Below are 19,893 nucleotides of genomic sequence, written 5' to 3' on the forward strand. Positions count from 1 at the left end.
TAAAACTTAAGTCATTAAATTAACTGAATACATCGAAAAGTGGTTCTTTTTAGCAGTTTCTTCTATTATGAAGTTTAGGCCGAATTATTTGTTTAAATGATGAAATTAACAAATATAGTTACCCAAACGATACTTCTGACAAAACTGTTAATTACTTTGGAATTAATGAAGGGTTGGTTTTGCTAACTTGTTTTTGAATAGAGCTAAATAAATACTTTTCCTTTAATACATTTAAGATTACTAGTACTTCATCTTCCAAATGTTTACAATTATTACAGAATTCATACTTGTTTATATGTCAACAATAGAATTTAAGTTACGAAACAATCACTGATTTCACCCTATAACAAATGATACTAACTAAGGATAGTCAAAATAAATCAGAAAATCAATTACATACATAAAACTAAGCACAAAATAAGATCTGGTGTTATATTCTTTAAAACTGAGTGCCAATCTTTCTCTTTTATGGAAATGCAGATTATATTAATGTAAGTTAATGATAGTTAGTTAAAAGTCACAAAACGAATTTAAGGAGGCAGTGGCAAAACAAGAGGGGAATTAAAATTATCTCAGCTTGCTTCATCACAAGTTCTTTCAAGAAAGTTCTTGTAACAAAAGCCCGAAAAACAGGAGACTGGCGTACTAGAAGATGCATTCATACTATCAAATGTTGGATTGATAATGGCTAGGCACAAGCCATAATCTAGATATGCCGAATAAAACCTGCAAGAAAAGGATGACCGATTGCTGTGCTTTATCATCTGAAATTTGACAGTAAAAGTTTATTTACAGCCACCCTGTACTTTCCTTCTTCAGTCTACGTCAAGTTTCAAAACAGTTCTACAGTTACCTTTCCTACTTTTGTTAGACCAGCAGTTGATGTGTAAACAATAAATTTTCCAACAGAAATAAATCACTAGAAAGATAAAAAATATTCCCCAAAATACCTTCTTTTTTTTTTGGGGGGGGGGGGGGGGGGGGGATGAACATGTGTTAGAAAAAGAGGGGGCAATGAGGAGACAGTAAATTCTTTTAGGTTTACAAGTGCCAGACAGGGTGTGCAATGAGGCTGAATATCCCTGGTAGGGATGTATGGAAATAGATTAATGCATGAAACCTGCAATTTTCAGATTAACTTTTGCACATAACAGATACACAGGGAACATCTGTTTCTCTCAATATTCTTTAAAAGCCAAAATGTTGGACAATCTCTTCAATACATTTCTTCTGTGGCAAACTCTTTTAGGCAAAAACATTCACCAGCATGTCCAAAATAACTGTAAATAAAATATGTTATGAAACAGTTAAAAGTGTGGAAAAAGAAAACAAAGATGCTACATCAGCCTTGGATGAGGGGGGGGGGGGAGGGGTGGTGGAGGGGGGGGGGCTGCAAACAGGTGCAACAAAATCATAGTTAGGATTGTTTAATTTCATGTTTTCTTTGCATGATGCGTCATTAACAACTACTCAAATAGCAAAATATTTAAGGTGCAGGTAGTTAAATTAATTCTTTCTGTAAGGAACCCAGTACGTCTTATTGTAGGCCAACAGAAACAAACGTAATGTCTAGAGGGCTCAAAGAAAGTGTCTTACAGATCTGTATTTACTGACAACACAAACAGTACATCAGACAGACTCAGCAGTATTCTTGAATTGTTCATGCATGATGATAATTGTCTAATGGCAGTTATCTCTGCTGGATGATAATTGTCTAATGGCAAGTATCTCTGCTGAGGAACTTGAAAAAATCCTGAATGGTATAGATGAAATTTCCACTTGGTGAAACAAAGCTTACCTTAAAAGAAAATAACTACTGTATTTACTCGAATCTAAGCCGCACTTTTTTCCGGTTTTTGTAATCCAAAAAACCGCCTGCGGCTTAGAATCGAGTGCAAAGTAAGCGGAAGTTCTAAAAATGTTGGTAGGTGCCACCACAACTAACTTCTGCCGTCAAATGTATGTAGTGCTACACAGGCATGCGTTGCAGGCACAAAGATAAATACTGGCGCCAAAACCTCTGCCTCAGTAAATAAATTAAAAAAGAAAGTACACATTATCCAACGAAGTAAATACAAATTCCGTATTCAAATGGCTCTGAGCACTATGGGACTTAACGTCTGTGGTCATCAGTCCCCTAGAACTTAGAACTACTTAAACCTAACTAACCTAAGGACATCACACACATCCATGCCCGAGGCAGGATTCGAACCTGCGACCGTAGCAGTCGCGCGGTTCCAGACTGAGCACCTAGAACCGCTAGACCACCGCGGCCGGCACAAATTCCGTGTTGTTCATTTTCGAATGTAGCAGCATTTCAATGTACTACGAAAATCCGACTGACAAGACTGTTTGGGATGTTTGTCAATATGGCCAACTCTATGTTCTGAATTTTTTCCTACCTGTGAGAAGAGATGGTTGCTAATAGCAACTTTTATGAATTGTGAATCACATACAGTATTCTCTTCACCATAAGAATAATAAGGATATAAACATTTTGCCATGTATTCTTTCGTGTTTGCTGCTATCTCATTTAAATCCTGTCTGCCTAATAAACTACGAAACTAGAGTGAGACAACAGCAAACGTGGAAGAATATACATATCATGTCATGTTGATATTCGTATTACTCTTATGCCTAATAGTGATACAGTCAGAAATGAAGCACGGCAATTGACTAGATTTTCAAATCTAAGATGAATCTAATTTCTGTACAGAATGTAATGTACTAAAGAGGCGCCTGCAAAGATTTTCAAACGGAGAAAAATTTTTGCTAAACTCTCATTCAGAACATGTATGAGCGGCGACAGGTCGAAACACTCATTATCAGAATGCAACAAACAATGCATGACACAGTACAGTAATGTATTTTCAGCTTAGAGTGATGTAAAAACCTATAACAAAGAGAACAGCACTTATCAGATCAAAGAAAAATAAGCAATCCATTCAAACCAGATGAAGCACGTCAAAAAGGAAGGGTACCCGTATAAATACGGACGGAGTGCCTGACGCATAGCAGTGGCTACCTGGTAAAGCTTAACTGCGAAGCTTACGACTCGAACCAAACTACTGTTGCTGTATGGTCATTCATTCGACCTAAATTGTGTCTCATATTGCAATGGACCAACTTTGTTTTGATTTGGACGTGCGACCTAAAACTTTTCTCTCCCCTTCAATTTTGAGTCTCAAATTTCAGGTGCGGCTTAGATTCGGGAAAATTTTTTTTTCCTTGATTTCGAGTCTCATTTTTCAGGTGCGGCTTAGATTTGAGTGCGGCTTAGATTCGAGTAAATACGGTATATGATACTGCAAGGACACAAGAAAAGTATTTGATTACAATATGAGTATATGCCTCTGGTGTTGGTGGTTTATCTGAAATATTTAGAGCTGTACTCAAAATGTGATGGGAAAGATGGTTGCAATTTAATGCCTCATTGATGTTGAGGATATTGCTAGATGGAGGACTCAATTGGTTAGACAACAACATGAATGAATTTGTGTGTGACCATTTTTAAAGATAAATACTGGAATCTGTCTCAAGTTATTTAGGAAACCCACAGAAAAACTAAATTGGAGAGATGAACTGGAGATTGAAGCCCCATGTCTACTCATTATGAGTCTAGGGTCTCAAGCCACCTTGCTAAGTTAAGGTACTACAAAGCAGAAAGCATATAACAAACCAGTTGTAACATGAGCCAAAGAAAGGTCTACATTTATTAGGTCAACCTTAGCAAATGCAGTGCAATTGAAATGAGAGACCAAGTTCCTCAATAATTCAGTTTCAATGAAATCATTGGTGGGCAGCTACAATTGTAGCCATCCTGTTCAGTCACTGCTATAACGATACAGAGATGATCAAGAAACTTACACGAGTATCACTAGGGGAGGAGAAAGGGGGGGGGGGGGGGGGGGTTAGTTGAGTACATAAATTTACAGAACTAATATCCAACAATATCCAAGATAAACAATATAAACCTGTTGAGTAAAGAAACTTAGAGAATCAGTATTCATATTAAACAGTAAAATGTTTGCCAATCCTCATTTTATATTTTGAACAAGATATTAAGCATGAAATGGTATACATCTTTGCTTGTATGAGAGAAGACAAATATGCACCCTCTAGTTTCATTCAAAACTCAAACACTTAAGTGTGTGATTCATAATGTAATAATGTGGCATCATTTTTTGGTGATATTACCATTTTTATTTATTTTTTAAATAGTTAGACATAGAAATCTGAAAGTTTTCTAGACTATGTGCTTGAAGCCAAATTGATTAAAAAGAAATTGGAAAGTCCAGGATGGAATAACAACAAAGAAGAAAAAAAAAACAGTTATTAGAGAACAACTCTCTTCCCATCCAGTTCAATAATTACACAATCTGCAGAACACTGAACTTGAAACTGTAGTATATAAGCTCCGATTACATGTTGAAGTGCCCTTTAGTGGGCTGTGCAACCAACACTCCACGTTGCTGCAGATAGAACCTACAAGTACTTATAGTGGAAGTAGAACCAAAAATAAACTCTATTCCACTTCACAGGAAGACTCTTTTGTCTAATCGCTATAGTGCAGACACTACAACATGCGGGCTGAACAAGTCCCATCTACTTCTAGCATGTCAGCCAGCCTGCATCCATATTCTGTATTTCTGTAAAGCTAAATTGACACCTGGGTCACTGATCCCTTCTGGTGTCAATGAGAGTTGTATTTGAGCACTGTAATGGACCAGTAGTAGTCTCTTCACACATTTCAAAATAAGGAACTATGTACAACACAAAGCAAATCTGAGGTACCCGATCCATTTGGTTATCGCCACCGCACAATTGCTTACCAAGGTGGCAAATGAAGTATTTCAGAACCTATCTCTACCACAATCTTATGAAACCGCAGTTATAAACACCCCACATCTAAAGCTGCCACATTTTAGTATGTGGAATTTCGCATAATACAAACTTTAGCTATCAGACAAATGCAAGTGTTTCTTTGTTCTGAGAGGTTAAGCCCTATGAGTGAGTCCTAAGTTGTCACACGTAGCATGTATCTTACAGAGAATATTTAACCTCCCACTGTTTGATGTAGGACCAGAGCTTAACTTATGAGCATACTGATACTTTGTTTCTTTCAGGCATAGATGCACTCTTTATTTTCCAGGTGTGTTCTTATGCACAGTCTCTTCTCAAAATGGGATTTGCCAGCTGTTGTGCAACAGTAATAATCGAAAGCAGGTAACTTTTTTGATATTTACATGAGAAAATTAAGCTGCTTAGAACTCTCTCTGATGTAATGGTTCATCTGGATACAATTCACTATGGAATAGTATTTATTATGTGATTTGCCATGGGGATGTTCTGCATAATGTAAAAAGGGAACTCATTAGCTCCAGGGAACCTGTGGCAGCCCAACTCACATTTTGAGGCAGATTTTGCCTCTACATTCAAATTTGGCTCAAATGTGAATTTTTTAGGTCCATACTGATTAATGATTTCATCAAGGATTGCACAATTTCTTTCAGGATATACAAACATATTTATTTCTTAAATAACTCCAGATTTCGTAAGATACCACACGCAGTGCAACCATCAATCACACCAGAACTACGCAAAGATAACTAAAACTGGAGCAGATATATCACATCCGCTGTCTGTGGTCTCTGGGTAACGTATTTTAACAATATGAGGCATCTTATTTTCATATCCCTCAGGTGAGAACTTCATACTAATCTAGTGCTGCATGTAAGTCCAACACACTTAAAATTTTGAACCATTTCAGTTTTCTAAATTTAATTCCATTAAAAACAACACACTGCAGATAAGAGCAATTCTTACACATTTCTAAATATGGAACTTAAGTTACATTGCATGTGATATCAACTTTCAAATCTTGCTTTCAGCTGTAACACATAAGCCTGAAACTGGGAAAAAAGCTCTAAATACAAATTAACCCACAAATAAGTAGCATTCAACTCTACAACTTTCCATAAATTTCATGCAACAGTAGTAATAGTCGCACCTAAAACATACGGTCCTCTCCTTTGAAACATTCCAACAGGGAAACCACAAATCACTATGTGAAAGACTGCTAGACTTGGCAGTACTGGGAATGGACCCGATTTATAAACCTTTGTGAAGTTTTTGTCCTGGGACTAATTCTTACCTTGAAATCTATGGCAGCTTCAATTTTTGCTTTTAAAGTTATCCTGTAGGAAACCTTTGTTTTCAGTATTCCTACTTCTGCCAGGTCCCTTTGTACTTCTTGGAATCTAGAGCACGTATCTACCCTTACTCACATTAAACTGTAATATCTGATGTGTCAACCTCATCTAGTCTAGTATAAGGGCGAGTCCAAAGAACACAGACCTTTTCCTGATGGTGTTTGAGATCCTCTCTATCTGGATATACAGCTTTTAATTCGTTCTTCTTCTATGCTAACCAACTCCTGTTCTTCAAGGTCACAATAATCTCCTGAGGATTCTCCATTCCACAATTCTAACCTAAGAGTAATCCTGTTTTTATGACATTTGGACTTTGTGTTACATGTGAGATTGCAGGGTGGATAATTATCTGGTAATGTTTTAATTTTGCAATGACTGAAAGATTGTTCTTACTGTACAGGTGCATAGTCAGTTTTTATGCTAATTTCATACTGAATATTTAGTTAATAAAGGACAGCATCATGAGGGGTGGGACTGTCGATTACTATGAATAAAAGTTTTGTGCGTCACTCATTTATTTATTTATTTTACTAGTACATGTTTTGATGGTCCACATCATTCTTCAAGTGGAAAACTGTTTTGGTATAAAGCAGGTGTTAGTGAAGAGCAAAGATGTCTTTCCACAGCAGCAAACTTAGGTGCCAAGCCTGGTTATGCTGCATCTTTGGCTGGTGATAAAATTGTGTTTTTAGAAAAGGCACTGTCAAACTGTACTCACATGCAAAGTAGAGTTTATAAAAGGCTGCATACTGCTGCTTGTTGCCTATGCTATCTGCTGTACATTATGCTTACACAGTTATTTCAAAAATGTCAGAAATATTATTGGTTACACTGAATGCAAAGATATTTGAAAAGTGCAATTGCTGAACCTTGTCTTTTCATTCAATTATTATATTAAATGTTTATATACACTCCTGGAAATTGAAATAAGAACACCGTGAATTCATTGTCCCAGGAAGGGGAAACTTTATTGACACATTCCTGGGGTCAGATACATCACATGATCACACTGACAGAACCACAGGCACATAGACACAGGCGACAAAGCATGCACAATGTCGGCACTAGTACAGTGTATATCCACCTTTTGCAGCAATGCAGGCTGCTATTCTCCCATGGAGACGATCGTAGAGATGCTGGATGTAGTCCTGTGGAATGGCTTGCCATGCCATTTCCACCTGGTGCCTCAGTTGGACCAGCGTTCGTGCTGGACGTGCAGACCGCGTGAGACGACGCTTCATCCAGTCCCAAACATGCTCAATGGGGGACAGATCCGGAGATCTTGCTGGCCAGGGTAGTTGACTTACACCTTCTAGAGTATGTTGGGTGGCACGGGATACATGCGGACGTGCATTGTCCTGTTGTAACAGCAAGTTCCCTTGCCAGTCTAGGAATGGTAGAACGATGGGTTCGATGACGGTTTGGATGTACCGTGCACTATTCAGTGTCTCCTCGACGATCACCAGTGGTGTACGGCCAGTGTAGGAGATCGCTCCCCACACCATGATGCCGGGTGTTGGCCCTGTGTGCCTCGGTCGTATGCGGTCCTGATTGTGGCGCTCACCTGCACGGCGCCAAACACGCATACGACCATCATTGGCACCAAGGCAGAAGCGACTCTCATCGCTGAAGACGACACGTCTCCATTCGTCCCTCCATTCACGCCTTTCGCGACACCACTGGAGGCGGGCTGCACGATGTTGGGGCGTGAGCGGAAGACGGCCTAACGGTGTGCGGGACCGTAGCCCAGCTTCATGGAGACGGTTGCGAATGGTCCTCGCCGATACCCCAGGAGCAACAGTGTCCCTAATTTGCTGGGAAGTGGCGGTGCGGTCCCCTACGGCACTGCGTAGGACCCTACGGTCTTGGCGTGCATCCGTACGTCGCTGCGGTCCGGTCCCAGGTCGACGGGCACGTGCACCTTCCGCCGACCACTGGCGACAACATCGATGTACTGTGGAGACCTCACGCCCCACGTGTTGAGCAATTCGGCGGTACGTCCACCCGGCCTCCCGCATGCCCACTATACGCCCTCGCTCAAAGTCCGTCAACTGCACATACGGTTCACGTCCACGCTGTCGCGGCATGCTACCAGTGTTAAAGACTGCAATGGAGCTCCGTATGCCACGGCAAACTGGCTGACACTGACGGCGGCGGTGCACAAATGCTGCGCAGCTAGCGCCATTCGACGGCCAACACCGCGGTTCCTGGTGTGTCCGCTGTGCCGTGCGTGTGATCATTGCTTGTACAGCCCTCTAGCAGTGTCCGGAGCAAGTATGATGGGTCTGACACACCGGTGTCAATGTGTTCTTTTTTCCATTTCCAGGAGTGTACATAAATGTGATTTACTTTGTCTAAAATATGGATGAGTTGCAACAGAATGTGGACATGTGTACAATTCAGTTATTATATGTAAGTGCTTATATATAAATAGATTACTGCAGGTTGAACTTACACAATGTACAATATATATCAACAAGAAATGATATACATGTACAACCAAGAATATATATGTATGATCTGTTGTAATGGTTTATACACAAGCATTTAAATACAATAACTGAATTTTCCACATGTGCATATTCCACTGAAGTCCATTATATTTTTTAAGTGCCAAAGAAAATGATATTTATGTATATATAACCATCTAATATAATAAGTAACTTGTGCACATGTCCATATTCAGTTGCATCTCATTCACATTTTTTAAAATGAAAAGTATATTTGTGTATATAACCATTTACTATAATAACTGATTTGTGATGTACAATAACGAAATGCCAAATTCTAGCAATGGCACATTTCAATTAGCCTTCTATTCAGTGTAAGCAACAATATCCCTGACATATATAACATCTTTGAAGTAATTGTGTAAAAGTGCACTCGGGAGTACATGCAACAAGCACACAGCCTTTTGTTGACTACTTCTCCTGTAAAACATTTTACTCTCACAAATTCAGTTTTTTTTAACTTTAACAATGTCTTTTCCAAAAGACACAATTTTATCACAAGAAAAAGATGCAACATAACCAGCCTTGCACTTAGTTTGTTGCTGTGGAATGGCATCTGCGCTCTTCACTAACTACAGCTGTGCAACTAAATAATTCTCCACCTGAAAATGAGGGAGTGAACCATCGAAATGCATAGTGGCAGAATAAATAAGCGGCCAATGTGCTTCATAGCTTCTTTTTCTGTCAGACAAGATTCTATCCATTCCTCTGGGTATTTAAATCTCTTCGCCTTCTGAATTTCTCTTGCTCATACAGTAATTCATCTAGGAGCTGTCTTTTCGTACGTCATATACTGTAACGCCAATCCATGAAACAACACATTTTTCCCAAGTAACTGACTACTGGAGGCAAGAGACAGTAGGACCACATTATTTATTATGTTCATTAATGAATTAGCCTATAATCCTGTATGTAACACTTGGATGCATCCAACAGCATCATGTCACTGGCACACTACACTTCAAATATTACGCCAATGGCATCTGCATGGGCCAGCCACCAGAGGCCCCCTGTGGTGGGCCATGACTCGTGCACACGGCACGGCTTCTGCTGCAACATCATCTGGAGCCATCCTCTCTGTAAGCACAGTGCAGCAGACACACACTCTCATACTGTGCTCATACCTAATGTCAGCAACAGCTTGTATCAGTAGGTTGATTGTTTCTACGTTTGTTCTATGTTCTCAGCTGTTGTTTGCTTGTATGTAAAAGAATAAACTGGTTCATTGTGGCTGTGCTGTTGTTTGTGTCTTATAGTATGATACAACTTACAAGATGATAAAATGCACACCAGTGTTCAATACTGTGATGGCTGAGTGTGCCTTTTTCAATGAAAATGTGGAAAGTAAACTGTGACTTCCTTCATAGCACTGCTATCTAGTGATATGCCCTGTTAGAGCTTAAGTTATCCTGTCTGTGGAAACTACAGCATCTGATAACAGAAGCAGCTGGAATTTTAACATTTTTCTCATACACATAAATGTACACACACCTTGTACTCCTCTGCTTGAGTTTATAACATTTTCAACTTCCGCTGCAACACAGAATGTAGGTGTGGACTTTGTAGCAAGTCATGAAAAACACAACTGTAATCATTACAGGAATTGCAGAATTTTCACCACCACATTCCTTAAAGGTAAATAACTTCACCATCATTTGTTAATATGACTGGAGATCTACCGCTATTTTGGCAAGCCTTTACTGAACTGATCAGTTTTCTTTACATAACAAGGAATAAAGTATAAGACTAGAATTCCCATAATCCACAGCTAAAATGCTGAAATGACTGCGCTCTGCAACTATTTTCAACCTAAGCTCTTTGTAATTTGATTTACTGAACATATAGTTGAATTCCACACAAAAATGAAGCCAGAACCATACATATCCTCAAAACACATTGGAAGCTCTTCCAGTCTTATAGTTCAACATACACTCAGCACAGAAACGTCAGTAACTCTGAGTGAAATACATATAATCGCACAATACTCTGACCTGATAACATGTTGCTGGTGATATGGGGTGACCATAAAATGTGGTTGCACTGGCGACGTCTGTTTCCATTTCTGACATGGCGATATTAAACTTCCGGAGTGAGAACTGGCAGAAGACTGCATATTCTGCCCTTGTGAAGCAGGATTTGTAATCGGCACGAAGACGTTCTGTCGTGGGCCGACAGTGATTGGAGACTGCATAATGCAAGGTGATGAAGCTTGTCCAGTGGGTGAGGAAAATGCTGGAGTTGCAGAGCGTGAGCTCCCAAGAGATACTGGAAAAAACACACAAAATACGAAACACACACTGTGATACTGCTGAATTAGTTGCTAAAAATGAGAGGTACAAAAGTAATACAAGGAAATATGGTGAATTTACTCAATGAGCAGAGTAGAGATAAATAAGAGGATGAAAACGAATACCATGGAGAAAACTTATGTTGTCAGCTAAAATAAAGACTGAAGAGAATAAAAATTCAGCAACTTTACTAATAATGGAGAACCTCAAACAAGCCATACTACATCAATTACCATCTTTTAATCTTCTTCATTAAAAAAACAGTAAATAATAAGGAAATCACACACACACACACACACACAGACACACACACACACACACACACACACACACACACACACACACACACACACCGTACTGCAATCCATTGCTTGATTTGTAAAAAACTGAGTTTTCAGAACTGTGAATTTCCAGGGGATGTTTTGAAATATAGACTTCTTTTAACAAAACTTCTATCATACAACAATTTAAAATATGCAGTTTTGAGGCTTATTCAGAGGTACCAGTACAGCATGCCGCTGTGTGCAGTCACAAATCAAGTACTTCTACAATCAAGAAAAACTAGATTGTCAACAAATAATTTCACTGTTATTCACGATTAATAGAGCATTGTCTAAATCAAAATTATTTGCATATGGATTTCACAGTTCATCCTAAATTCCCTCTTACCATTAACTACAATACTGCTGGACAGTTGCATGCATATTAGAAGTTAGAACAGACACCTACACAGTTTTACTACATACTCTGGATCGAAGTTCAAAAAAAGCCTGTATTATCAGGGTGAGAGACTTTAATGATAGAACTGATGGTAAGCTGTTAGATAATCAACTAGGAAACACTGGAGAAGGTGTACTGCACAGGAATGGAAGAATATTAAAAGATTTTGTAGCAGACAATAGACTAAGAATTGCCAACCATCATTTTATCCACAAATACATGAAGTGGCATGGGGAGAAAGAGGCCTAACAAGCATTATACATTACTTCTTAGCCAACAAAGCATTTGCAAAATTGTTCATAAACACGAGTACCCGTAGCGATGACATGCACATGGTGACTACTATCTAGTAATGTGAGTCGCAACTCTTCAAAAAAATCTTCTACAAAAAGAATGTATACTTGACCTAGATCAGAAGTGAATAATAGAAAGTTCAGTTAAACCAGTTAATGACAATGAAGATGAGTGGAAGAATATCAAAAACAGATTTGTGGAAGAGTATCAAAAACAGATTTGTGGAAGAGTATCAAAAACAGATTTGTGTAAGCAGGTACAAAATCTTTCGATATTCTTCCATTTCTGTGCAGTACTTCTCTTGTAGACTCTGCTTTAAAAAAGCCCATGTGTAGAATCAAGAAATAAAAGAGCACCTGAGGGCACAGGGTTATATTGAAGGCTGTCAAATGGGACTAATCAAGTTATTGGGGAAATTCAACAGGAATGATGGCAAACATCAATCTCTAATATTTAAACACATAGATAGACGACAGAACATGTTCACAAAGTACTGAAATGTCTTAACAGTCAGATAAGAAATACAGCAGCAGTCAAAATAATATAACAAGGAGAGTGCTTACAGTCCTATAAGGATCTGCAGATAATTATAGAGGAAGAGGAAGATGCAGAAATAAAAGCAGACAGAAAAGTAAATGTTTCAGCAGACAATATAGAGGAGGAAGAAGTAGCAGCAGCTAGTGAATTACTCAGATGTATGCCACATGACATGATTAAAAGATTTACAATATTTATAAATGTGTACGACTGCATTAGGAGCATGCACAGATACTCCGAGGTTCAGGAGAGGTGACTGGTCCAATAGCAAAAACTACAAATCAGCTTATTAAACACAGCATGCAAGGTATACTCTAGAATCATTACAAGAAGAATCAGGAAAATTGCTGAAATCATTTTAAAAGAACTGCAAGCAGGATACAAGAGAGGAAGAAGATGTATCAGCAATGTAACTAACTTCAAGTAAATTGCTGAAAAATAAAGAAACATTAAGGAATAAAATATAATCTTCATTGGTCACAATATACATTTCTATTGTGTGAAAGAGAGCAACCTTTTCCAGATGGCAGACAACTGGGATTTTCCTAAACATTTAATATAAGTTAAAAAACAGCATGTGCAAAGAATTACATACTTCAATTGTAGGCCCATGCAAGTCATACTGCTAACATATGGATAAATAAAAAAGATAAGTAGAACGGGAGAGTATAAATCTATATTTAAGGTAAGGTTGCAGATTATGACCCATGATTTGTAATATTTATACTAATTAAAACATTCTATGATGGATAACCCATTGCCAAGGGCATAGCCAAATCAGGGGCAGGGGAGGGCAGCTGCTATCTCCCCTCCCACTGTCCCACTAGAAAAAAAACAAATCTCTGTAAGCTGAACTCGCATATTACCCTGCCGGACACATACGCATAACAATTCAGTATCCATTCGAAAAAAAATTAGAGCATGTAATTGATACTGACTTGTAACAAGTGTACCCACAAGTATATTTCATGGAATCTCAAAACCATTCCATAATTTATCACAAAACTAATGTGCATCCCCCTCACCATATTCCCTCTCAGCTCTGACATCCTCAGTTGTCTTGCCCACTGTAGTCATTTAATGCAGTCAAGGGCTGAAGCCAGCTATAAAAGAACAGCTAACAAGTTTTAATCAATGGACAGTAGTCACATTTCACTTAAACTTCTTCACCGTAGTAGAAAGATGGACGCTGATATCATAACCCTTTATTGTGGTTTCAGAAATAACTGATTAAATGGAAAACTAAAGAAAACTGTTCATTATTCTTAATGATTGAGGGATGAAAAGTTTATACTCAAATTAAATACAAATTCATTTAGTTCACTCTAACTCTCTGAATTCGATGTTAATCAAAAAGAAGAATATCTATGATTTTCAGTACAATGGAAACATTCTGATCTGGAGCACAGCACATTTGAGATGTAGTGACCTTGTGAGTGGCTTTTGTTATTGCATGGAAGGAAATAAGTACATGGTATGTTAAAGAATGTATTATGTATTCATCCACAAATGTAATCAAGCTCATAAAAATGTGAGACTCCTCTGACCTACAGTGAGAGTAGATTTATAAACAGCAGTTACATGTCTTCACTATATCAAAGGCTTCCAATAACATAGCTATATCTATAGCTTCTGCACTGGGGAATGATGACACATGCAATCACGTGAATCGTCATTGACAGAGATTTGTAATGAATGAAAATCAAATCTTCTTGATAAAGTTTCTTGAATGTCCATGAGGGCTGTCTCAAAGACCTATAGAGAAAATGCATTGTGTGAGTGCAAAGCTCATTCAAAATACTGATGACCTGTTTCATCAATTGGAGAAGAACGCAAGCTGCACAAAATAGAACCTGGTGACTATCTCAAAACTTGACTACAATTGAAAAGAATACGGTCAAACAATGTAAATGAAACCAAGACTGCAATGTGGCCAAAAATGACTCAAACAGAGCCATTTAGTTCCACACTGCACCTTCTGTCTTTTCTACATCAAGTCCAATTTCTGCATGGAGATTTGACTAATGTTTATGCACAAAACAGCCTATTTCTTACATTTAACTGCAGAGCTGGCCCTGAAATACTGCATCCACACATTTCGTAGTGTTCAGTGAATGAATTGTGCTTCAAGATTATATTTTGTCCTTCAAACACACACGGTGACAGCTTTGTTCAATTTTAGTGTAACAGCTCCCATTGTCATCACACACATTCCACAAAAATTTGCAGCTGTGAAAGAAGTTTAGGTGGTTCAGTGGCATATTAAGTGTGTGTGTTCATGAACATGCATTACTTTGACAAACATCTGGTTTGCAAATTTGTCTACTGCTTACATAATAGTACTATGTACAGAAGTAGTGTGTGTCAGAGATGATAGATAGAAAAAGTAGTGGACTGATGGAACATAATTTCTTATTATCCACTGTTGCCTCACACTAGACAATTCCATTATGAGACACTAATTTAATATAACTTATATTGCATTTTACATGTTCTTACTATAAGCATAGCATGCACACTCATTCACAATATAAAATGAGCATTCTGGGCTTCCCAATGGTCACAAAATGAACAGGCAGAAGTCTCAGTCCTTTGTGGGAATATACTGTGATACAAACTGGGCTAATCTCAATTTTTATTAAAGAAAGGTTCTATTATTAGTCAACATACACAACCTTTTGGTTCTTCTTGTATCAAAATGCAAAGTACAGTATTTTTGTTTTATTCATTATAATACACTGACTTCATCAGAACTTTGCCAAACATTTGGAAAATTAATTTACAATAAATTAAACAATTTCCAATTTGTTGTCATATTCAGTACTTCGTTTCAGTGCACATTATTTGAAAACAAAATAAGCCTGACACTGCAGTCTCTATCACAGATTTTATATCTCAAAGAAAAATAGATCTTAAGGTTTTACAATCAATGAATTTAATCTGTAAGTTGTACAATTATTCTTTCATTTACCATATAAATATCAATACTTATTTATAACATCCGAAGTGATTAATATCTCACTGTTTCCATTAAAATTAAGGTACAAAAATCTACAGAGGATTATCTTGAGGTGTTTGGTACCTGCCATATAAATTTTGACAATGTGACTCATTATCTTCATCAGTTGCTACCTGACACTGATCGTCGAGTGGAGCTCGAGTCACGTTGTTGAAATATTGTGCATGAACGACACTGATATCTGGAGAATATATGACACCTCAAGACGTAAACAGATCGGCATGAAAGCCTGAAGACTGACTTACAGAGGATTGATTTATCATGGTGTAAACAGTACTTATAGTCTCAAACCAGAAACACTTTGTAAGAAATATTTTTAAGTTTGGGGTGACTGTATAAAGTAACAGTACTTAAACAAATGGTGTACAATAACCACTCAAACTTTTTAGATTTGCAGGGATTTAGAGAAAAAAATACTGCTCCAAAACAAATTTCTAAGAGTTTGTTGGCAAACGGGGGAATTGCTATTATTACATCTCACTTCTGCACAAAGCTTGAAAATAAAGGTAGCAATACGCAATATATCCACAATAAGTTGGCAAGTAAGCAGCAGTTTGTTTTGGTGGGATACTCCAAAATATCACTGTACAAGTGGATGACAATCATTAACTGTAGAATAAGAATGGTTAATCAGTAAAACTGAAATGAGGACATATGTCCTGTATAGGTAATCTATTCATTTTGTGTTATGAAGAAGTTTACATGTTAAATACTTTCTGCATATCGTTTTCCATCCAATGAACAGAATCTATGTGTATTTTTCCGTGATAGAGAAAAAAGATAAATAAATGAGCAGCATAAATATTTTTCCCAAACAAGTTTTATAACTATAAGAAATAATTATATTTTATATTGGACAGCATATTTTAAATTTCTTCATGTGATTACACCATCTGTTGTCTGGGAGGATGCAGTGCTCATACTGTCTTTCTTTCCAAGTTCTGATCTTCATGTGGATGAGATCTTTTTCCATAATTTGTTCAAGAAGCATATTATGCATGAATTTCTAAGGCAGATTAATGCTGAATATTTGTAAATTAAATTAAAGATCATCAGTCTGAGCAAATATACATGATATACACAGTTTGGGTGAATCTGGTGTTTTTTAATTATTTCTGAAACACACCAGGCACAACTAGTGCAAAATGAAGACCCATAGCACATGACGTGTATAATCTACAGAAAGTCAGCATTAACTGCTATATTAATAATTGCATACACTTCCACAGAAAGTCTGGTCAACCAGCAACTTGTGAACTGGTTGGAGTTTAAAATAAAAAGGCCACAAGGTAAAAAGAGGGGTAACCTTTTACTCTGTGAATGAAAATGAAGAATACTTTTCAGCTTTCAACTCTTAATTTCCACCTTAGAAAAAATTTGCAAAGGAACTCTCTTGTACGGAACTAGCCAGATGTTTTGAGAAGCAGATAAAAGATTTAGTGGTGGTGAACTGCACCTATATCTACAGCACTCCTCCTCCTCTATTAGTAGAATACAGAAAATTACTATGCCAAAGAATGACATACCCAAAATTGAGAAACCTAGAAATAAAAAGTAACCAGACAAGTCCTGAAAGTGTTTATTTCTACATCAATTCTTGTGAATGTAAAGAAAGAACAAAAAAGAAAATGGGCATGCGAGATTCTTCACTAAATGTTACGGTTTGCTATTGCATGTATCTAAGACTTTTCTTACTTATTTCTCCAATTTGAAAAACAGATAACTTAAATTTTAGAACATCAAAATTTAACATTTTGTTTTGAATGTTGTGGTATGTCACATCAAACTTCCAAATATATGATAAAAAATTGGATCTTAAGTATTAGTAATCATTTAAAGTATAGATAACTATGCAACATACACACCAAGCATATTAGCAGCTTCTGTTTCCTCTTGATCAAACCGGCCAGTTATTCGACCTTCTGTGTAGTTCGGAGATGTATCGGAATCACGGGAAGTTTCTTCACCATCAATCTCTCTTCCAACACCCTTCCCCCTGAAATAATATTGAAACGCAATAAAAACTCACTTCCAGTCTATATACAAATTTAATCACACATGGAAGTGTTATCTGTGCCATTTAAAATACACATCACATATGAAAAACAGAAAACTGAAGAACTGCTCAAGTCTACTTGTTCCACTGAACATTATCGAGGAACAAACACTCATTCATTTTAATTAATTTTTTTTACAAATTAAAACAGCTTGACCAAGAAAATAAAAACAAATGGAAGTTAAAAGAAATGAAACATTGCTTGAGATGCTAATAGATTTGATCCACACCAAGGCTGCAATATTACTCAAGTGCACTTCCCCTTATGTTATATTCTGTGATGACAAAAATGAATGACCTAAATAGTACTTGCTAAACCTACCTAGGAAAGTTTGCTGGGCCAGCACGTAGGCTGCTACCATTCAGACTCAGATGTCGTGAGCAATAACCACGCCGTTGCGATTCCTTAGTACAGCCATCTTTCGAACATAATCGTCGCCACTGTTTACCATTAAATTTCTTCCTTATGCCACTTGGGGTCGATACTACATCTCCTTTCTTATACTTATGTGGAGTTGCTGCTTGAGATCTGTCATATACATCAAAATTATGATTGATACCATCACGTGTACTCAGTTTTCATTATTGTAGTTAACTTTCATTTTTCTTTTTCTTTTTTATTTCCAATGTATACCCATAATAATATACTACATCAAAATAAGCTTGAAGCAATCTAACTAGAATTTTATTAGCTTTTTTTCCTCATTATTCTGACAAACTTCTGAATAAAACCTGCAATTTATCAGTCATCCTCCTTTCTGTCTGGCATTCTAATTTCATATTGCCTGTATTTTTAAGAAAAAAGAAATGACGCAGTCTATACAAGGTAAACTACTCTCACTAAACCCAGTTCCCGTCTAACACAGAGAAAAAGTATAGAACCTACAATGTGACCAGATGAACTCTCATATTACACATGTCTCTAAGATTTGTGGGCAGAAGCGCACTCAGGGTTATTTTAAGGAGCCTTGGGTGTGGGGCATGCATTATAAAAGCAAATACAAAATGTAATGTGCACCTTGTTATCTGACAGTACATTCAGTTAATTACATCTTCCAAATAAGCAAACAAAATTACTAAAACTGTTTCCAGTTATTAAGAAACAAAAAAAGCTGAAATAAAAGGAATTTGATGATAATTAAGGATAGAATCACAACAAAAGATGTTACAAACCAAACTCTTGAAGCAAATCTCAGTAGTTTTATCTGATATTGTTTGCGTATAATAGAAAGATAATAACTATCTACATTTTAAAAAAGTTTTAACATGCAAATGTTACAAAGGTCAATCAGACACCAAAAGCAATAAGCAATGGGAAGGAAAAATCCCCATAACTATGTATAAAAGCTTTACTACAAAATGAAAAAGTTAGTAAGACAAACTATCAATAATATGAAAATACGATAACCAGTCAAAACTAATGTTTTCTTGCTTTCTTATTTCCTTTCTTTCTTTCTTTCTTTCTTTCTTTCTTCTCAACCAGCCACAGTATAAAGTTTTATATACTGGTCTCCAACTCCACTTTGCTGAGTTAGCCTGAGGTTGATCTGGTAACTGTTTCATAAAATATATATATATATATATATATATATATATATATATATATATATAAATGTGTGTTCCATTTTCAACTAAGGAAAGTGGCTGAATAAAAGCTGATTTTACTACAGTGCCCGTGTCAGGACACTTCAATATCAGATTCATTGCTTTCAGCACACAGCAGGTGAAAATATTCATAAAATCATTAGTTAGCAACAGCAGCGGCAACAGCAACAACAAACAGAAGCCACATTGATTCAAATGAATGTCACACCATCACATGTAAACACTCTGGTTATCCAACAACTGGAAGAATAGTCAGTTTAACTGATTCCAAGATCTGTTGCTAGAAGGTCGATTCAAGACCTTTGGTCAGTGAATGACATGTTACCATCAGTAATGTCATCATCAAACATTAAGTTCGTGTAGTTATCAATGACACAAGCTTTTTGTGACTGTTTTGTAGAGCTCAACATATGAATAATGCGAATGCTGTGGATATTCTTCATTACAGTTCTTGACCCCATTACATTCTATATAACAGTTGATATTATTAGGATGTCCATCGAAGTGTTGGCCAGCACCTTGTAATTAAGATTTCTCTGTATGTTCTAAAAAAAAATTTCAATTTACAATCTTTACAGTTAGAAAAATTTTCTATAAATAATATTTTAACTAAGGGGAAAAGAACACCTGATAAAAGCACCAAATAATTTGG

The 19,893-nt window shown here is 37.0% G+C and overlaps 1 protein-coding gene across 1 annotated transcript in view; it reads right to left on the reverse strand.

Moving 5' to 3' along the window:
* The window catches only part of LOC124556642 (putative transcription factor capicua), a 347,411-nt gene that overhangs the window by 196,059 nt on the left and 131,459 nt on the right, over positions 1–19,893 (reverse strand). Inside the window, exons 5-7 of the mRNA XM_047130607.1 lie at positions 17,959–18,165; positions 17,446–17,576; positions 10,714–10,987 (exon numbers count right to left, since the gene is read on the reverse strand). Of these exons, the coding sequence (XP_046986563.1) occupies positions 10,714–10,987; positions 17,446–17,576; positions 17,959–18,165 (612 nt within the window). The remainder of the gene's footprint in view (positions 1–10,713; positions 10,988–17,445; positions 17,577–17,958; positions 18,166–19,893) is intronic.

This window comes from Schistocerca americana, chromosome X, assembly GCF_021461395.2.
Source record: "Schistocerca americana isolate TAMUIC-IGC-003095 chromosome X, iqSchAmer2.1, whole genome shotgun sequence".
NCBI lineage: Eukaryota > Metazoa > Arthropoda > Insecta > Orthoptera > Acrididae > Schistocerca > Schistocerca americana.